The sequence below is a fragment of the Asterias amurensis genome, chromosome 17 (genome assembly GCF_032118995.1).
Source record: "Asterias amurensis chromosome 17, ASM3211899v1".
Taxonomy (NCBI): domain Eukaryota; kingdom Metazoa; phylum Echinodermata; class Asteroidea; order Forcipulatida; family Asteriidae; genus Asterias; species Asterias amurensis.
Window position 1 is genome coordinate 12,647,565 of NC_092664.1, and position 18,943 is coordinate 12,666,507.

General features: G+C 37.3%; 1 protein-coding gene across 2 annotated transcripts in view; it reads left to right on the forward strand.

The window, feature by feature from the left end:
- The first annotated feature begins 7,490 nt into the window (after nucleotides 1-7,490).
- LOC139949706 (arf-GAP with SH3 domain, ANK repeat and PH domain-containing protein 2-like) overlaps nucleotides 7,491-18,943 on the forward strand; it is a 51,014-nt gene continuing 39,561 nt past the window's right edge. For both annotated transcript variants that reach the window (XM_071948196.1, XM_071948197.1), the window contains exons 1-2: nucleotides 7,491-7,743; nucleotides 16,687-16,759. In XM_071948196.1, the coding sequence (XP_071804297.1) occupies nucleotides 7,618-7,743; nucleotides 16,687-16,759 (199 nt within the window). In that variant the 5' untranslated portion in view covers nucleotides 7,491-7,617. The remainder of the gene's footprint in view (nucleotides 7,744-16,686; nucleotides 16,760-18,943) is intronic.

Here is an 18,943-nt window from a genome sequence, read left to right on the forward strand (position 1 = left end):
GGTTACTGAAAATATAAAAATGGAACTTGGGTTAATTAAAATATTAGGCTAAATATACTTTTAATCAAAATCTAGATAAAAAAAATGTCCACCAAACATAAAATTCCACACAAACATTCATGCAAGTTACAACAGCAAACGCATCGCATTGCTAATGCGCAGCTTTGGGCACGATGAAGCCCTCGCGTGTTCAAGGATGGAAACTGGGACGAGGTTGTCATTTCTTAATGATATACCCTTAACATTAATTGACTCAGACCACTGATCAAAGTGTCAAAAATCTTTAGGCTGTGACACCACGCCCAACAAAGTATATCCAATATCAGTGTCGAATCGACCACGCCCATGTATGGGTTTTACGCCACTTCCGCCGAGAAATCACTCCGAGTTTTTCTGCTATACAGCCACCATTCTGCTATCATCATGTATCATGCGACATTTATCCATACCATCAATGTTATAGAAGAAATCATCAATGTGAAAGCGTCAATCAACCACGCCCATCAGTGTTAACCAGGAAGTTGTCAATGTGAATGGTCTCAATTAACCACGCCCAACAAAGACAACTAAGAAACCATCAATATGAGTTTGTCATTTACCACACCCAGAGAAAGGATCATGTGAATGCATCTTTAACCACACCTTACCATGGAAAGAAAGGATGTACCAACAAGCATTATGTGACTTTATTATTGCTTATCTAACTTGTCAATGTAGTAAAATAGGCTCAACAAAAGTATGTTGCTTGTGTGTCAAAACTAGAGCAGACACAAACAGTTCGTGTACACTTTTTTACTCTATAGTTTTAAGTTGGTGTTAAGTTGGCATTACTACATAAATTGGTATGCAATTTTGCAATACAGTATCCAAGGTTCTGATCACAACTCAAATGTATTAATAGTACCGCGGGCCTATGGAGGAAATTATGTGTAAACTCTACAGAGCCATTGAGTCACCACAGTCGCATATTTTGATATCGACACAGAACGTAGCGTTGAGTTCGCACTTCCTTCGTCACATGAAAACAGCTTAGAATTCCAAAGGAGAAAACATTTGTATGTATACAAGTAATGAACAACTTGACTTATAGGAAGTAAAAAGGGGCGTTTTGAACACTGAGAGCAGCTGATACATAACCGCAGGAAAAAAAAATCTCCGATGGCTTAAATGATATCCAATCACAACGCATCGTACAGCACCCAAAACCATTTACACGGATAAAACACTAGCTTTTAAATATTCTTCATTTTTGTTTAAATTAACTGATAACTAAAGCACGTATGAAGTGAAGGATGAGAATGTGAAATTTTAGGTGTAAACAATATACGATAATATATTTATTTAAAAAACGGTAAAATATTAATTATTTCATAAACGAATAAATAATTATAAATAGCTCTTGGAAAGTACCATTTATGCCAAAGGGTAATTAGAATAGTGCAAGTCTCTGGGTTGTTCTCTTTGGTGCCGAAGCATGGCGAACGGATCTTCAAAGCTTCTTTGCTCTTTAATCTACCAACCCGAGGAGAAGACGAGAAAGGCTGTCAGATTGGCGTAGTGGCCTTTCACCGCCTTCCACCTATAGGACCCTGGTTCGAACCACGTCAGTGGCACTATACGTGGATTAGGTTTTTAGTCCCTGACTGCTTGGGTTTTTCCCGATGGATTCTTTGAGGTTTTCCTCTCACGTCTGAAACTGAAACTTAATTCCTTCCTTGTCTTCTTTCCACTGGGTTCTTGACTATACCCGGAATAGTACATGGATTGACTTCACTTTAATTAGTTTCAAAGTCAGTTAAAGAAAATGGATCGAAAGTCTTAGGAAATGATGGAGATTTCTTCGACTGCTGTTGTCGGTTCAACTGTTTACATTGTGCCGTGTGTAGGCCTATTTGTTTATAGATTAAACAATAAAATATTTAATAATAATCAAATAATTAAATTATCAATTTCAAATAATATTTCAAGTAAAAAAATAAAACAAAATAACTTCAGGGTGCGAAAAGTGTGAATGTTTTGTTGGTTGGTTGATATGTATTAATCAATACTTTCAATAAATTGTTCATTAATAGTTTGTTAAACCAGTACTAAGATCATTCAGTCAAACATATTTTTCATAATAAACACAAATCATCGTCAACACGCGTGCCAAGCGAATATGACATGGTGAATGAACAATGAACCATAAACTTTATGTCTTACGGAACACTTTGTCAATGAGGAATCACTCGACGGATTTGAACTTCAAGAAAATCAGCAAGATGCGAAAATGGATTTATTGTGTATACTAATTTGCTCCAGATTCAAGACATTGACACATAAACTGTACTGTATGTGGGTACATACCTCTGTGGGTACAACTCACTGGACATACCTCACTGGATATGCCTCGCTGGATATTTCTCACTGGATATACCTCACTGGATACGCCTTACTGGATATGCCTCGCTGGATATGCCTCACTGGATATACGTTACTGCCGCACTGGATACTTCTCACTGGATATACGTTACTGGATATACCTCGCTGGATAAGTCTCACTGGATATACCTCACTGGATTTACCTCACTGGAAATACCTCAATGGATATACCTCAATGAATACACCTCACTGGATATACCTCACTGGATATACCTCAATGGACATACTTCACTGCATATTTCCCACTGGATATACCTCACCCAATGGATATACCTCAATGGATATAACTCACTGGATATAACTCACTGGATACACCTCGCTGGATATACCTCACTGGATATACCTCACTGGATATTTCTCACTGGATACACCTAACTGGATATACCTCCCTGGATATAACTCACTGGATATACCTCACTGAATACACCTCGCTGGATATACCTCACTGGATACACCTCGCTGGATATACCTCCCTTGATATACCACGATGGATATACATCAATGGATACACCTCACTGTGGATATACCTCACTGGACAAAGGGCCTACTCACTGCAGAGGTGAACTACAGCGACCACAATATGAAACCTCCAAGTCTTTGTTGAGAAAGAGTAGCAAATCACGACAAATGTAATGTAAAACAGTGTCAATACATACTTTTTTTTAATGTATAAATAAAAACTTATTATATATATTGTATTTGTTATAGTTTAAATTAGTTACTTGAAGGATATGTTATTTTCCAATAAGAAACAGGTGAACTAACCTGGAAATTAATATTGGAAGTGAACAATCTTACATCAAAACTTGTGCCATTTATAATGGAGACAAAACAGCAAACCAATCTTCAAAGGAGAAGTCGAACGTGACATACACAGCAGGACACTCTTGCAAGTGAACAGTTTAGTTATAGAGTGGACATTAGACGTCAGCAAAAAGGCCAAGTGACAAGATAAAAAATATCAAGGACAATATAAACTTTTCAAATGGATATTCATCATCCGAACGAGCTAGACGGAAGCGCATTGCCAAAAGAGAAATACAAATATTAAACACTTTAAATTTGAAACAGTCATGCAAACTTTAACAAAAACGAATACAACACCTAAATTATTGTAATAGCAGTTTAATTTTAATAGCAGTTTATTAAAAACGCGTGAGAGACGTCAGATGAATGAAAGGAGATGGGTTTCGTGTGCTAGTGGATTAAACACATTTAAATAAACTAACTTAGGTAAAGTAATGAATAATGTAAATTTAAGAATTCGGTCAAAGGTTGTTATTTGGTGGGAATCGCTCAAGGAATAATGCCTGTCTTCGTTGTCGATTGTACAACACATCCTCACATATCGACAAGGATTATATTCCTCATCCTCATTGATAGTCTGACTACTTTTCATGGAGACAACTTTTCCTTTCTATGTCAAAGTTCCCAAATTCTTTTCTACTTTTCTTCTTCAACTGCCATGTATTTTGAGTTCTCTGCATCTTTTGTATGAATTGGTGTCTTGACTCCAAATTACATTCAAACTTTCACTCCGTGCATCAAGAGTGTTCTCCTATATTAGGACACATACAGCCACGAATTTACTTCCTCTGGTCATCTTCTTAAGATATTTCTTAATGATTGCAAAAAAGGTAAGTGTGTAGAATACGGGACTCTTCATGCCAACTGCGGCATCGTCTTCTTTCTTTCTTTACAAAATGCTATGATCTTACAACTTACTTCGTTCCTGGCTGTGAAATCAAGCATTCTTCATCTTTGAAGATGGCTCCACAGACTGAACTTCCGCTTAAGTTAATGCTACACCAGAATGTTTGACGCGGGAAGAAGGACGGTGCATAGATGTATCTATTATGCCTACTTCAGGTCCCATGCTACGCAAAAAGATGTTCCCAGTATAGCCTCAACTTTTGTCATCTTTGCGAAAGGAGGGGACATCTTCAAGATGAACAGGGATGCGAGCTTAACCAATGTGGGGTAACTTTTACTTGTATATCACAACTCTTGGAAAACAAGTGTGTTTTATTTGTTTGTTGTTTGTTGTTTTGTTTTTACTTCATTAGGCTTAATTGTATTTAGTTTAAACGTAATACATCTGTGAGTGACAACGTGATACGACACGAGTACTGAGTGAGTGATGAAGCTAAAATGACTGAATCCGTTAATGAAATAATTTTAAAGTGTGACTGAAATAGTCAATAAATTAAACTAAACTAAACCATTAAATTGACACAACGTTTACAAACATCAAACATTGCTCATTTCAGTCAAACAGACAACAACGTCTTATACGTTAACACGTGACATTAAGCGTTTATGCACTGCAAACTGGAATTCAAAACATTACGTCATCGCGTGTGCCTCAATGGATGCACCAATCAGGATCGCGACTGAGAGGTATCAGTGTCAACTCAAGATTACCCATGCACTGTGGAAACTGGAATAAAAACATTACGTCATCGCGTGGGCCTCAATGGATGCACCAATCAGGATCGCGACTGAGAGAATTCAGCGTCAACTCAAGATTACCCATGCACTGTGGAAACTGGAATAAAAACATTACGTCATCGCGTGAGCCTCAATGAATGCACCAATCAGGATCGCGACTGAGAGGATTCAGCGTCAACTATTGAATATTACACATGTATTCGAACATCTACCCGCTCTGGAAACTAACGAAGTTCTGATGAATGTGAACATGGAGGAAGAAGGATTGGAATAACCATGGAGGAAGGAATTTTGTGGAGAGGTTTATAACACCTAGCTTGTCCCATTTTAATAACTGTTAATTAATTGAGAAGTTATTAGTAAGCATATTGTAAGGATAATAATCATCAATAGGCGAGAAAGTTGTTGACATCATGAAGTTCATGATGAAATACCATCGAGTAATGATGGAAGCTTCAGTGGTAACGCTTAGTTTCTTAAAGTCAACATTGGAAGAAGTCACTGAAAAAAAAAAGGTTTTCTGCAAACGATATAGCTTGTGATGGATGCTATGGGCAGCAAAACAAAATTCTACTATTTTTGTTCTGTTTTACTAATAATTGTTTGTGAAAAAAGTGTATTGTGGAGTTGTTTACTTTGCATACTGAGTGTCGTAAGTGGTAAAGTGTAACAATGAATAGCTTGTTATAACTCGTCTAGGCTCTTTGCAGCCAAATTATATTATTTTTGCTGTGTGTTATTAATTCGGTTTGTGAAAAAAAATGTATTATAGGCCTTGAGAGTGGTTCACCACACGTATTTACTTTAAGTTTCATAAGTGTGAAAGTCATAACCAATGTAAGTTGTTTAAGTAGATGATGGAAGCTTCATTGAAAACCGTTGTATTTTAATACTTCACTTGAAGTCACCAAACGTCAACAATAGAAGAAGTCTCATACAAAATGTTTTCATCCAATGATAAAAGGGAGGCTCGTGCAGCCAAATATTGTGCTATTTCGTGTGTTGTTAGAAAATCGTGTTGTAAAAAAATGTATCATAAAGGGGTTAACTATGTATTGTGTGTGCCTTAATGCGACAGTCATAAATAAAGTAAGTTTTATTTTAGGAAATAGTTGCCTTTAAATAAAAAAAATTACGGATTCCTGATACTCCCGAGTATCCATCAAGGGAGAGAACGACGCGTCTACTGAAAATTGCTCATTTAGAGCAAATAAAATAATCTACCCATTGAGAATTCCAGTGCGGGATGGAAATAGTGGGTTGAGCCACTCGAACTTTGCAACATTCGCCGTGTCTTCGTAATCGTTGGTAACGAACTCGGAACATCCCCAAGTCATTTTCCACCTCCCTAAAAGTGCAAAAGCGTGCGTAAGCGTTGGCAACGTTCGTAAAGGCATCTCAAGAAGAGTTGGCAAGCGTTGGTAAGCATTCGTACGGGAAGAAGAGAGATGACGGAGGGTGAGACCGAGACGAAAAAAGATCACTTTCCAATGATCCAATCGCTATTTTTGGGCAAATTCACTGCGAAATTCAAATATTCATTGTACTATCGCCGCCACAGTGTGATGAGACCAGCACCAGTAGAATAACAGCATTGTGGTCAAGGAACGGTGTACTACATCGAATTCAAGGTAATCAACTTGACGTATGTTTGAGTTATTTTAGGCCTAGTTTAAGACTTTTGATTTTCCAGGCCTAGATAATGTATAGTTTCCAGAAAATTCTCTTTTTATCTTGTAACATTTTAACTGGACATTGTTTTTTACATTGAGCATTTTACTTGTTCTAACCTCCAACTTTGTAATTAAATTGTGTTTTTTTTGTAGACTCTTTTTTTAATGATCCACTTTGAATAGAGCGAACAACTTTTGTTACGTCACCAACTTAGGTGAGGAACGGACGGCTGTGTGGGGAAATGGAGGAGGCCGTTTAAAAAAATAACTTTGTTATATTTTTCACTGTTTATTTTGTTATTAGCATTTTTAGAGAAAAGGCAATCTGATACCTTCTTGTTTGCAAACTTTGGAAACTTGCCGATCAGAATTGATTTGTTTTGGTCGTGATGTAGGCCTATGTACCTTTTATTTGAAAATTTCCTTTGAAAAATTTGTTTTCTCTTTATTTTTTTGTTTGTCATCCCTCAAAATAAAATTTCGATGGGATGTTCGTTACTTTGGCTTACTTACAACTTTCTCTTTTCCACATTATTGATGAGTTGTGTGAGTTCCTTTTAATAAATCCCAAAGCATTGAACGTTGGACTGGGCACAAGTAGTATTAAGCATTTAGGTTAGCATGTAGGTAGGCATGTAGGTTACCATTTCAGTCTTCCATAGAGTTATAAACAAACATAGTTATACAAGTTATATTATAAAAACTTTATTAGGTTCTTATTATTTCCCATAATGGCGCTCTCTGGTGGTTTTCAAAAGTATATGCGAAAGTTTTCGACAAAAGAGGGCGCCCTTCCAAATGTCCAGGAAATAATTTCAAGTCTGTTCCCCACTACATCGAATGTCAGAACTGGTGATATACCTTAAGGGTATCTGACTATCTTTATGTGTATCCCTGTTTTAACGTTAAAGATTATTTTTGTGAAAAACACAATTATTTCGCTAGTCGTTTCCGCAAGTTTACACTTGTTATATACACCTCTGGAGGATCTTTACTCTAAAAAACTCATAGTTTGGTTTCGTTTTTGTGGTAGACGGCATCGAGCTAGCAAAGCAGTGCCCATGACAGCAAAATGCCGGAGTTAATTAGTGTTTTGGAGTTTGTAAACGAGGCAAATGAGGATCTTAACTCGCCAACGACGTCCACTTTTGTGGGGAAAATGGGAGCATGTCGGAATGTTGTTTCACAGTTGGAAGAGGTGAGTGTGGCTCGAGAAAAATTACCTGTAAACAAAGACTTTCTTCTCATTTAAGTTCACTTTCGTGACGTGTGTGGCCTACCATTTGAATAAAATAAATCATGTTTCCTTCTACTTGACTTGATTGATAATTTGAGGGATTGAATTGGCTGGAGTTTTGCCTTAATTAAATTGGGTTTGTTTTTTTGTCAAAATGTTTCAAATTATTGTTTGAGACTTTTGTTGTATGTAATGTAGGCCAACCTCTCTAACGAAAAAATGTAAAACTTTAAAAAAGGACAACTCTTTTAAAAACATAGACTTGTAAGTTGTATTGTTGTTTGCTATGATGGTGACTCACACCATACACAGACACACCGTAATTGTTGTATGTTGTAAAAATGTTTGTAAGTGTAACTAACTAAGATAAGACGTGGATGTAGAACAGTTCGACGGGTTTCCGGACTTCTGTTTTTGATTGAGCGTAGCAAAAAAAAAAAATTCTGCTCAGCACTCAACCATCGGAAAACTTTCTGTATCCTGCCACACTTTTCATTTGTTTTGAAATAAATTGGTATCTAAACTCAAACGAACCAATCCTGTTATTAAAAATGAGGGGAAAAGTGGTGACTGGATACAGAAAGTTTTCTGAATTAGGCCCTGATGAAATATTTTCATTTGCATTCTATTTTTACCCTTTAACTGACCATTCTGACCCGGCCTCCTAGCTATAACACTAACCTAATGCCTACCAAAGTGCAATACTTACCCAGAACATGTATGATGACTAGACTAGAGTACTAGTATGAAGTTCATTTCACTGAGACCATATGGTAATAAAATCATAGTTCTAGGAGAATCAAGTATAGACCAAATAAACAAAAAAATACCAGTTGATTGTCCCACCCAGGCCTCCCTCAGCCCTTTTTGAGGCCGCATCCTTTAAAAACAAAAGATTTTTGTTTTTACTTTACTTTTTCTGTGTTTCTCATTAATTTTACTGAATTTTTTAAGAAATTGTAAACCCACACAAAGTAACTGGTGACTTTAAACTGAAGAATTGGTGGCCAGTTTGAATTAAAATGCTTGGTGGCCACATTTGAAAGAAATAAAAATAAAAAGGCCATCATCCTCCTCTTTCTGGAAAAAAAACGGACAATCAACAGGGTCCAATTTCATGGCTATTCATGGCCAAATTCTGTGCTAACTATCACAATCCTGCTGAGGTGAAAGCGCCCAATTTCTGCGCTAGCCTTGTAAGCATAGAATGCCTAGTAACATGGAGTACGCACGCGCACAAGCCAAAATTCCCCGTTAACCCATGAAATCCGCTTACCGTAAGCACAGAATTCCCTGCTTAAGTGCCGATTCTGTGCTTATGGTAAGCAGAGCCTTGAAATTGGGCCCAGTTATATTTTGTTTACTTGTCCCATAAGTGTACACGTTAAATGGTAGTAGTCTATTTTCCTTCTGTCCCTTCTTCACCAAGTGTCTTAATCAATGCATTCAAATCGTTCATGTTGAAGACTGTGGTTAAAAATGCGAAAAAATATTACAAATTTAGTGTGTGGTGAAAGATTTCCTTGTATTAAAAAGCATTGAAAAAAGCTACGGAGGATTCGGGATGAAAATATCGTAACGTTATTAAAAATTCATCAGAACTTTGCTACTCAATACAGCGTTTGGTTGACCACACAAAACATATCCAGGAGAAGAAAACTATAGAATGCAAAATTAGTGCAAGAAATCATTTCCTTGTGAACTGTTGTATTATGTAGTACCTTGATTTTTTTTTCTCCTCTGTATCACACACTCAAATCTACTTTGATTTTGATTTTGACTTGACCACATAATTTAGTGACCATTCAAATACATGTAGTCAGTTGAACATACTAAATTTTGTTTTCCCTAAAGTTGTGGGTGGGTTGGTCAAAAGAATAACTGAAAGATCCAAATTTTTACAGATTTGTTATTTTATGCACTATTGGGATACACCAAGTGAGAATACTGGTCTTTGAAAAAAGAAAATTGTATAAAATGTGTCCAATGCCTTTATGCCTTTATTAGGCATCTGAAAGCAAATTTGTGCGACAAGGCTGTTTTTCTTTCATTATTCTCTTGCAACTTTGATATGACCAATGGAGTCAAAATATTCACAGATTTGTTATTTTATAGATGTTGGGATACACCAAGTGAGAATACTGGTTCTTGACAAAATACCAAAGGGGTGATAGGGGTCCAGTGCCTTTTACGCATGCAAGGCCTGTTTGATGGTTGACCACACCACACCATTGAGTGAGTGACTCATTCTGTCACTATTCTACCAATAGGTAAACACAGGGAGCTCCTCTGGAGATTAAGTCACACAACAAAAACTTTAGTCTGAAGTTACATCTAGCTAGACAGAGACGGACAACAAACATTGTGGTCTGTCTTTTGTCAACTTGTTTTTTAGAAAATAATCACAGTCAGAGGATTGGGGGTCTAGACATACACCAAATTGATGATCAATAATAACTGGACATTTCATAGACTCCCCCTCACCCCCTCCCCCACCCGATGTCAAATACAGTGGTTTTGGGTAAAATAAGAGAGATAGACAGTATTTCAACTTTGAAATATTCCTGCTCTTCCTGGCTTTGAAAAACAAATAACTGTTTATAGTTTAAGAATCAGGAGTAAAACACAGGATCTTGGCCAGCTTAGTATTCTTTCTTTTTGTTTGTTGGTCAAATAGGCCCAGTATGTTAGGCCAACTTTTAGCTCTCTTGCCCACTTCCAAATAGAGGATACTTTTTTTTCTTTTTTCTTTTTAAATTGTAGTTAAAAGATATTATGTTACTGATCTCATAAAAAAAATTCGTTTTAAAAATAGCCAAGCCGTTTGTCATTTTTTTCAAACAGGGAGGATACTAAAAACATATTGTTTTGTTTGTTTTTTGCCTTGTTGCTGAATTGTTGTTTTATTCAGCTTATTTTTACAATCCCAACTGGATGTATCAAGTTTTATTTTTACATAAATAAAAAATACATTTTATTTTTGCATCAACTGTATGAAACATCCACACCAGATGTTACTAAACTGGAGGATGTTTGTGTTGACCTCACAGTAAGGGTCATTACTGAAAATTAATTGCAACCAGTTTGCAGACACCCCCCTACAGGTTCTTCTACTGTTAGTTCACCTTTGGTGGATGATCTTTTGGACTTGGAACTTGAACTACTGTAGTTCCTGGCCCAATTTCATGGCTCTGCTTACCACCGAATTCTGCGCTTACCATCGCGATTCCCCGCTTACGTGCCAGCGCTGAATTTCTGCGCTAGCCTTGTAAGCAAATAATGCCTAGGAACGTGGAGTATGCAGGCGCAGCTAAGCCAAAACTCCCCTCAAACCCGTGAAATACGCTTGCCCCAAGCACAGAATTCCCTGCTTCCATAAGCACCGATTCTGTGCTTACGGTAAGCAGAGCCATGAAATTGCAAGGGGGGGGGGGTCAGAATTTTCATTTTCTGTTTTATTAAAAAAGTGCTGTTATGTTTTTGTTTTTTGGTTTTTTTTTGGTCTGGGGGGGGGGGGTGCGGTGACCCCTTTTCCTTCAAAAACATACCGCAAACTTATTTTATATCTATTTGTTGCATGAGGACCTGGGTTAACAGGGTCGGATTATTTCACTGCTGGTAGGCATTATCTAATTTTGTTTTATGAAACAGACAGTTGCACGAGTTCAGGAGCATCACGTTAGATTCATGAAATGCCCGTATTTGGCCATTTTTTTTTAAAGAATGGATATAAAGAAAATAATAACAATAAAATTACGAAAAATAAAAAATATAAAAAAATAGTAAAAGAAAAAGAATGAGGCCCCCAGAAAGGATGCGAGCGGGGACAATCAACCAACTGGTATTTTTTTATTTTTGCCTTACACATTTTCTATTATTAAAAGCCATTTCGTGACTCACTTTGTAAAGATGCAACATGTGTGCCATTTCTGATTGTGCTCATTATTAATATTTTAGAAGCTGAATGAATGACTGACGTTCTTGTGATATTGTAAGTCAGTACAATGGTAATTGTAATGACGGGTTGTGTAGGCCTATTGTGTGCGTATCATATAGTGCATTGTACAAGGTCAGGACCCAATTTCATAAAGCCTGTAAGCACAAAAATTTGCTAAGCATTAAATTTCTTCCTTGATAAAAACAGGATTACCAACCTAATTTCCACGTGATTTTTCAGGATAAGCAACCAACAGCTGAATACCAGTAACAAGCAAATATGCAACAAATAGAAACTTGGTTGGCATGCTAAGCAACTTTTTGTGCTTACAGGCTTTATGAAATTGGGCCCTGGAATTTTATTTTTGAGAGGGCAAGACATTTTTTCATTTTTAAATAGTCACTCCCAACCATTATGCAGGCCCTACATGAACTTGTAGTCCCCTACATTTTTAATGTACATTGTGTTTAGTATTGTAACTTGTTGGTCCAACCAAGTAATTACATATGTACAATACAATAATGTGTACATTTATGATACATTGTGGCATGGCAAAATATTAAAATTAGTTTATTTTATTCAGAATTGGTGAAGACAGAAAGGGTCATCAATCTAAAAACTTTTGAAGTTCCAGTATTTTTAGTTAATATATTTTGATGTTAATTTCCTGTTTCTGTTCCATGGCAACAGGTAGGCCATGTACATGATCATGAAACATTAAAAGTCCAGTACAATCAGTCAGTATTTAGGGTACAATTGGCTCAAATTTTGGAAATGTAGGCCCTAAATGTTTCCTGTCAAAATATAAGCTGTGTACATGTAGGCCTACAATGTTTCTAAGTACACATACTCTGGTTACTTTGATTAAAAGTATAGTTGCTATGGGTAGAGGGTACATTGGTTTCTATTGGTACTGTGTAGTGCGTAGTGCTCTCGAATATTGCTGTCTTACAACAATGTGATTCAACCTCACTAGCACACACACCAGAATGTACACAATGTGTGTGGAAACCACAAACAATGCTAACCTTTTATGCTCAATCCACTCATTGGTTTTGTGCACATTTTAACCTCAAAATGTTGCCTACTTTAAAAGGACTTCCTATCCACACACAACAATGCCATATCAATGACTCACACCATTTACCAATGAAGACCTACCACATACCCCCCCCCCCCCCCTTGTGGGGGAACTCTCTGAAAGGCTTTGTGGTAGATTAGTACATTATACACGTACATTGTACAAGGTACATGTAGCCTGACTCCACAGCTAGAAACATGTAAATACAGACATTCCGCTACGGTCCATAGTTCAGTGCATTTATCTGCTACTATACTGTACACACTTCCGCTTACCATGGTTGTTGGCCACAGTTCTACCCTACAGCATTGTCCAAAGTTTTCTGCGATTCTCGGAATTACAATGTCGGGAAATAGTGGGGAAAACAGGAATTGATTTTAATAATTGATTTTTGTTGAAATAAACTTTTTATATAATACAGAAAATTCAACACAGGAATGCAAGGCTTGAACTGTAGCTCAACTTTTATACTGTGACCAGAAATGAAACTATTCCAAGACTAAAAACACTAGGAAAAAAAAAACAGATTACATACATGTAGTTGAACCAAAGACGTAAATTTGAATTTAACACTAAAACAAGAAGATTCGTCTCATTTGTTTTATGGGTGACTATACATCTACTCAACAGAATTGAAAGATATTTATCTGACTTACATTACATGTAAAGTCAATTTTTGAAAACACCAGAGGAACGGATTTGTCTGGTTGCAAGTTTACTGGAATGACACTAAAATCACTGGTCTCGGACTTGGGGTTCAGTGTAAATTTTGAGCTCTGCAAAGGGTTGGATAGTACAACTTCAAGCCTGGGTGACTAGTGAAATTTACTACTTGACTAGGCCCACCTCAAATACTTCGGACTGTCGACTCAAAAATAATTAAATTCACACTGAAAGGAGTGAAGGATTGTCAGTGATTGATGTCTGATTGTTTTGTATGTAAATTGTTGTGATTAGACATGAGCAACACCATTGGTTCACCAAGCAAGTAGTCATTACTATTTACAGTATGTAGTTTGTCGTTGCGACAAGATTTTAACCAAGTAGTTGAAAAACGGTAGCCAAGATTCAACCAAACAATCAATAGTTGCGATTACGACACTAGTCATGACTTTGACACTTCAGTACATGTACATGTAGTCACACTAGTCCCCCAGGCTTATAGGATATGGGTGCTGGAAGTATGGAATATTGAGCAGTTGTAGTACTTTATTGTACCTTTTCACACCCAAGGCTGGCAGTAGTCTTGAATGCTTGTTTGCTGTCCTCAAAAAACTTTCAGGGAGGTCATGATTTGTAACTAAATCTCAAGGAAATGTTGCCCAAAGTGGCCTGGGGCGAGCTGACTTTGTAAAGTGATCCCTCAAGAATAGAATGGTGGGTAGAGACATAGGTTGACTTTAATCTGCACTACCTTGTTAGTGTTTACGTTTGCATTGGTGTGGAAATTAATAAAAACAGTTGATTCATGACCTTGGTTCTAGATGTTTGTCATGGTGTGTTGAGAAAGGATGAAAATTATGTTGATTTTAGAGTGTTGTTGTTTGGATTACTACATGTACAATGTATACAGCCAGGATTGGTAGAGCTGACAAAATACTGTAGTTGCAGACAGTGTTAAAGGAACACGTTGCCTTGGATCGGACGAGTTGGTCTATAAAAAGCGTTTTGTAACCAGTTGTTTTAAAATGCATATTGTTTAAAAGATGTTTTAAAAGTAGAATACAATGATCCACACATATTTGCCTCGAAATTGCGTGGTTTTCCTTTAACTTTGCGAACTAACACGGTCGGCAATTTATGGGAGTCAAATTTTTGAAATAAATGGCCGACCGTGTTTGTCGACGAGGTAAGAGGAAAACTACGCAATTTCGAGTGATACTTGTGTGGATCATTATATTCTACTTTTAAAATATCTTTCTAATCATATGCATTTTATAACAAACGGTTACAAACGCTTTTCAAAGACCAACTCGACTGATCCAAGGCAACTTGTTCCTTTAATGTTTTGTGTGATCAACCATAAAATAACAAACCTCTGTGAACATTTTGGGCTTAGTTTATTGTTTGAGTGAGTCAAGAGAAAATAGTGAAAAACTGTGCACAACTGACAGCATTGATACAGTAGGTCAAAACACACACTTTCCTAATTTTTTGTTTATTTACCTACAGCTTTCTGTAGGTTTTTAGATACAGATTTCTCAAATAAGACTTTAATTGAGAGGGAAATATTACACAGAAAAAAAGGGTTAAAGTATGAACTTTTTAATCAGACACTTATAGAATAAAATGAAACAATGAAATAAGCCTCAGGGAACGATTTTGTCCAAAATGTTTGCATTAACAACTGCTACGTATGCAAATTATTTGCATTAAGCAGTCCGTCAATTTTTCATAGCAAATTTTAAAAATTATGCTCATAAGTATTGCAGTATACTGTTTGTCAAACGCTTTCAGGTTTTGAGGCAAAGATTTTTAAAATGCTGTTGAGTGTCTAGTTGCAATTTGAATTCTTTAATTGTTAATTTGATTGTTGATGTTAATTTATCTTTAAAAATCAAGTTTTTCTTGTGTTCACATGTCTGAAAATCCTTCACAATAATAATAACAAGTTCTTATGTAGCGCATTTCACAATAAACTGTATCAATGCGCTTTACATTAGTCCCCTGGTCATTGGGCCAATAAACATCCCTTTAATCTTTCTCAGCTCCCATTAGGGAGTATACAGCCCCGAGCTGCCGTGGCGCTCCAAAAGCGTTTCATTCACAATATCAACCTCTACCCTCGCAGGTACCCATTTATACCCCTAGGTGAAGAGAAGCAATTATAGTAAAGTATCTTGCTCAAGGAAACAAGTGTCACGACCGGGATTCGAACCCACACTCCGGTGAATTAGCACCAGAACTTGAATTCGATGCTCTTAACCACTCGGCCATGACACTCTATCACACTGTTCTGAATGTACAGGAAGTGAACACAGTTGAAACCTTTGTTTGCCAAAAGGGCTACCTTGTACATTCCAAAAGGTCCTTTCTGGCTGGCAAGATACACACTCTGACCTGTATGTTTCATTTTTGAAAGAGCAAGGGCATCAAGGCTTTTTCTCCTTGGTCAGACCTTGGTAGCATGTATGAGTAATGTATTACTACATCCCGTTTCAAAGGGCAACAAAGCAATGACCAGGGGCCAATTTCATAGAGCTGCTTAAGCAAAAAATTTGCTTAAGCACGAAAATAGCACGCTTATTTTACACATGTTACTGGCCAAAATGCCACGCCATATACATTGCTTATGACTAGTATTAAGCTGTTGTTTACTTAGCATTACAATTGAGTGGAGTCTTGGTCGGTAATCTGATTTTACTAAGCAATGAAATTTTTGCTTAAGCAAAAATTTTTGCTTAAGCAGCTCTATGAAATTGGGCCCAGGGCCCACTGTCATGGCTCTGCTTACCGTAAGCACAGAATCAGCGCTTACTGAAGCAGGGAATTCTGTGCTTACGGCAGGGGTATTTCACAGGTTAGCGGCGAATTTTGGCTTCTGCGCGTGCGTACTTCAGGTTACTAGGCATTCTATGCTTACAAGGCTGGCGCAGAAATATGGCGCTAGCACGTAGGCGGGGAATCGCGACCCGTAAGCGCAGAATTTGGCGGTTAGCAGAGCCATGAAATTGGGCCCTGGGGGCATGGAGGCCTTCCATGATGCTTCAGTGAAGTGCTACCAAAAGGTCCTGTTTAGCATGCACAACAGTTGGTTGCATCCAAGTTGCATCCAAAAGTTGCCTTGTGTGACAAGGCACATCCAATTTCATTACTTGACATGTACATTATTGTACCTGATTTACAGACAATTAATTTGTTGTTTTATCTGATTATCTCCGAACAGACATTGGATTCTGACAGGAGCGGCCTTGGCAAGATGAGGAAGTCGGTTAAATGCATCTACAACACCGGAAACAGTAAGTGACCCTGCCAGCATGGCCACGGTAACATTGGGCCTCTTATATCCTGCTACTGTTTGATTATACATGTAACAGTTGAATTTTGAAAACAGTTTAAAGGCACAAAAATTCGTATAATTACTCAAAGTAATTGTTAGCATAAAACATACATGTACTTGGGAAAAGCAATGGAGAGCTGGGGTCGATTTCACAAAGAGTTAGGACTAGTCCTAACTTAGGACTAGTCCTACAATGTAGGAGATATACAAAATGTATGGGTAGTCCTATTGATATTACAAACCCTGTTGATATTACAAAATATTGTGAGAAACGGCTTCCTCTGAAGTAATGTAGTTTTTGAGAAAGAGGTACTTTCTCACTCAAATAATAACAGACTTCAGATGTCATGAGCCTTTGATTGATATGCAGCTGAAAGCCTACAAAGTAAAGCAACATAGGTGGGTTTTTTTCTTGCAAATTCGATGACTAATTGAAGCCAAACTTTCACAGGTTTGATATTTTATGAATGTTGTTGGGATGCACCAAGTGAAAATACTGGTCTTTGACAACCAAACATGTCCAATGCCTTTAAATTATTAAGTACACAGGGGTAGAAATTGCCGCTAGCCCGGGACTACCAGATTTACAGCAAGGCTACTGATTTTTCTTTTATAGCCCAGTGGGTTAGTGGAAAAAAAAATGCAAAAATCAACACCACAAACAATGCTACTGTTACTGAGGTTTGAACATGGCCATGAAAATAAAAAGTGTTCTCTCCTTTGTCTCTACACCATGTCCTATTTTCATGTTCAGTCCAATTAATAATGCAAGGAATTATCTCCTTGGAAGGACAGAGTGGTGTGTTTAGAAGGTCATGCATTAATTATTTCTTTGCGCAGGGAGCAGTATTATCTGGCCTGTCAACCTCGACGGAGCGTAGCGCTCAACACACTCAAGTTTTCCACGCTCACAAAACAGAGCAAAAAAGAGGCATTCTTGAGATGGATAATAGTTTTGTCATACAGGGATGACGCTTTGCTCATTGTAAAGGCAAAGCAGGTTCCCTCGTACCCGGTGAAGGGCACCTCTATCTTGTGTTTAAAGGTTGGCAACTACTCAAAATATTGATTAGCATAAAACCTTACTTGGTAACGAGTAATGGGGAGAGGTTGGTAGTATAAAACATTGTGAGAAATGGCTCCCTCTGAAGTGCCATAGTTTTCGAGACCTCATATTTAGAACTTGAGGTCTCAACCATCTAAACGCACAAGACTTTGTGTGACAAGGGTGTTTTTTCTTTCATTATTATCTCGCAAGTTCGATGATCGATTGAGCTTACCAATAGTGTCCACTGCCTTTTAGTTTTTCGTAAGGTAGCCCACAGGGCGAGTAAACTGTGCATTTGTAGAAAATGCAAGAAAAATGTTACAAAAACACTCAAAGTTCACTGTCTTCCAAAAAATAACAAAACACCTAATACGTGTAAAACAAATAGGCTGCTTTTAATAATTTTTTCATTTATTATGCGCAAGTTTCCTAACAATATGTACAGTCTAGTCGCATTACGTACACATGTACATGTAGTAAAAAAGTACATGGGTGATGTAAAACAACAATTACTTGAGAATATTAGAAAAAAATGGAATGTGCACTGAAAATCATACATGTAAAATTGAGACCTTTCTCCTCTTCCTCTGCTATATTTGGGAAATTATGCTCTGTAGAAATTGTAACAACCTTCTTGAACACACAAAAATAATAAGCGTTTTGGGACACATCTGGGGCTGATACATGTATGAAGTGCGCACAACCTAAACAATGCCTAAGAAGGAAGAAAATGCATACAACTTCATGTAGATCGGCACAGTTATCTTGGGGATGCCTGTTACAAGGCCTTCACTTAAAAATTCACATTTATTTTGAAACACCCCATACTTTTCAGAACCATCCCCCAACTCAATTAGAGATAGTCATTACATGTACACATGTACGTGTGTGACCGCAAACCTTTCCATATTGTATTTCCACCATGCAGAGGTTCAAATCTTACTTGAAGTAATAATTGTTAAATGTAGGTTGCATTGATTTTAGTAGCCAACTGGGCAATAGACCTTTTTCATGAAATATGTAAACTGCACATAGCGCGTGCACACTAATGTTTTGGTTGGCAAAATGAGGGAACATCGCGCTGTTTTGTACACG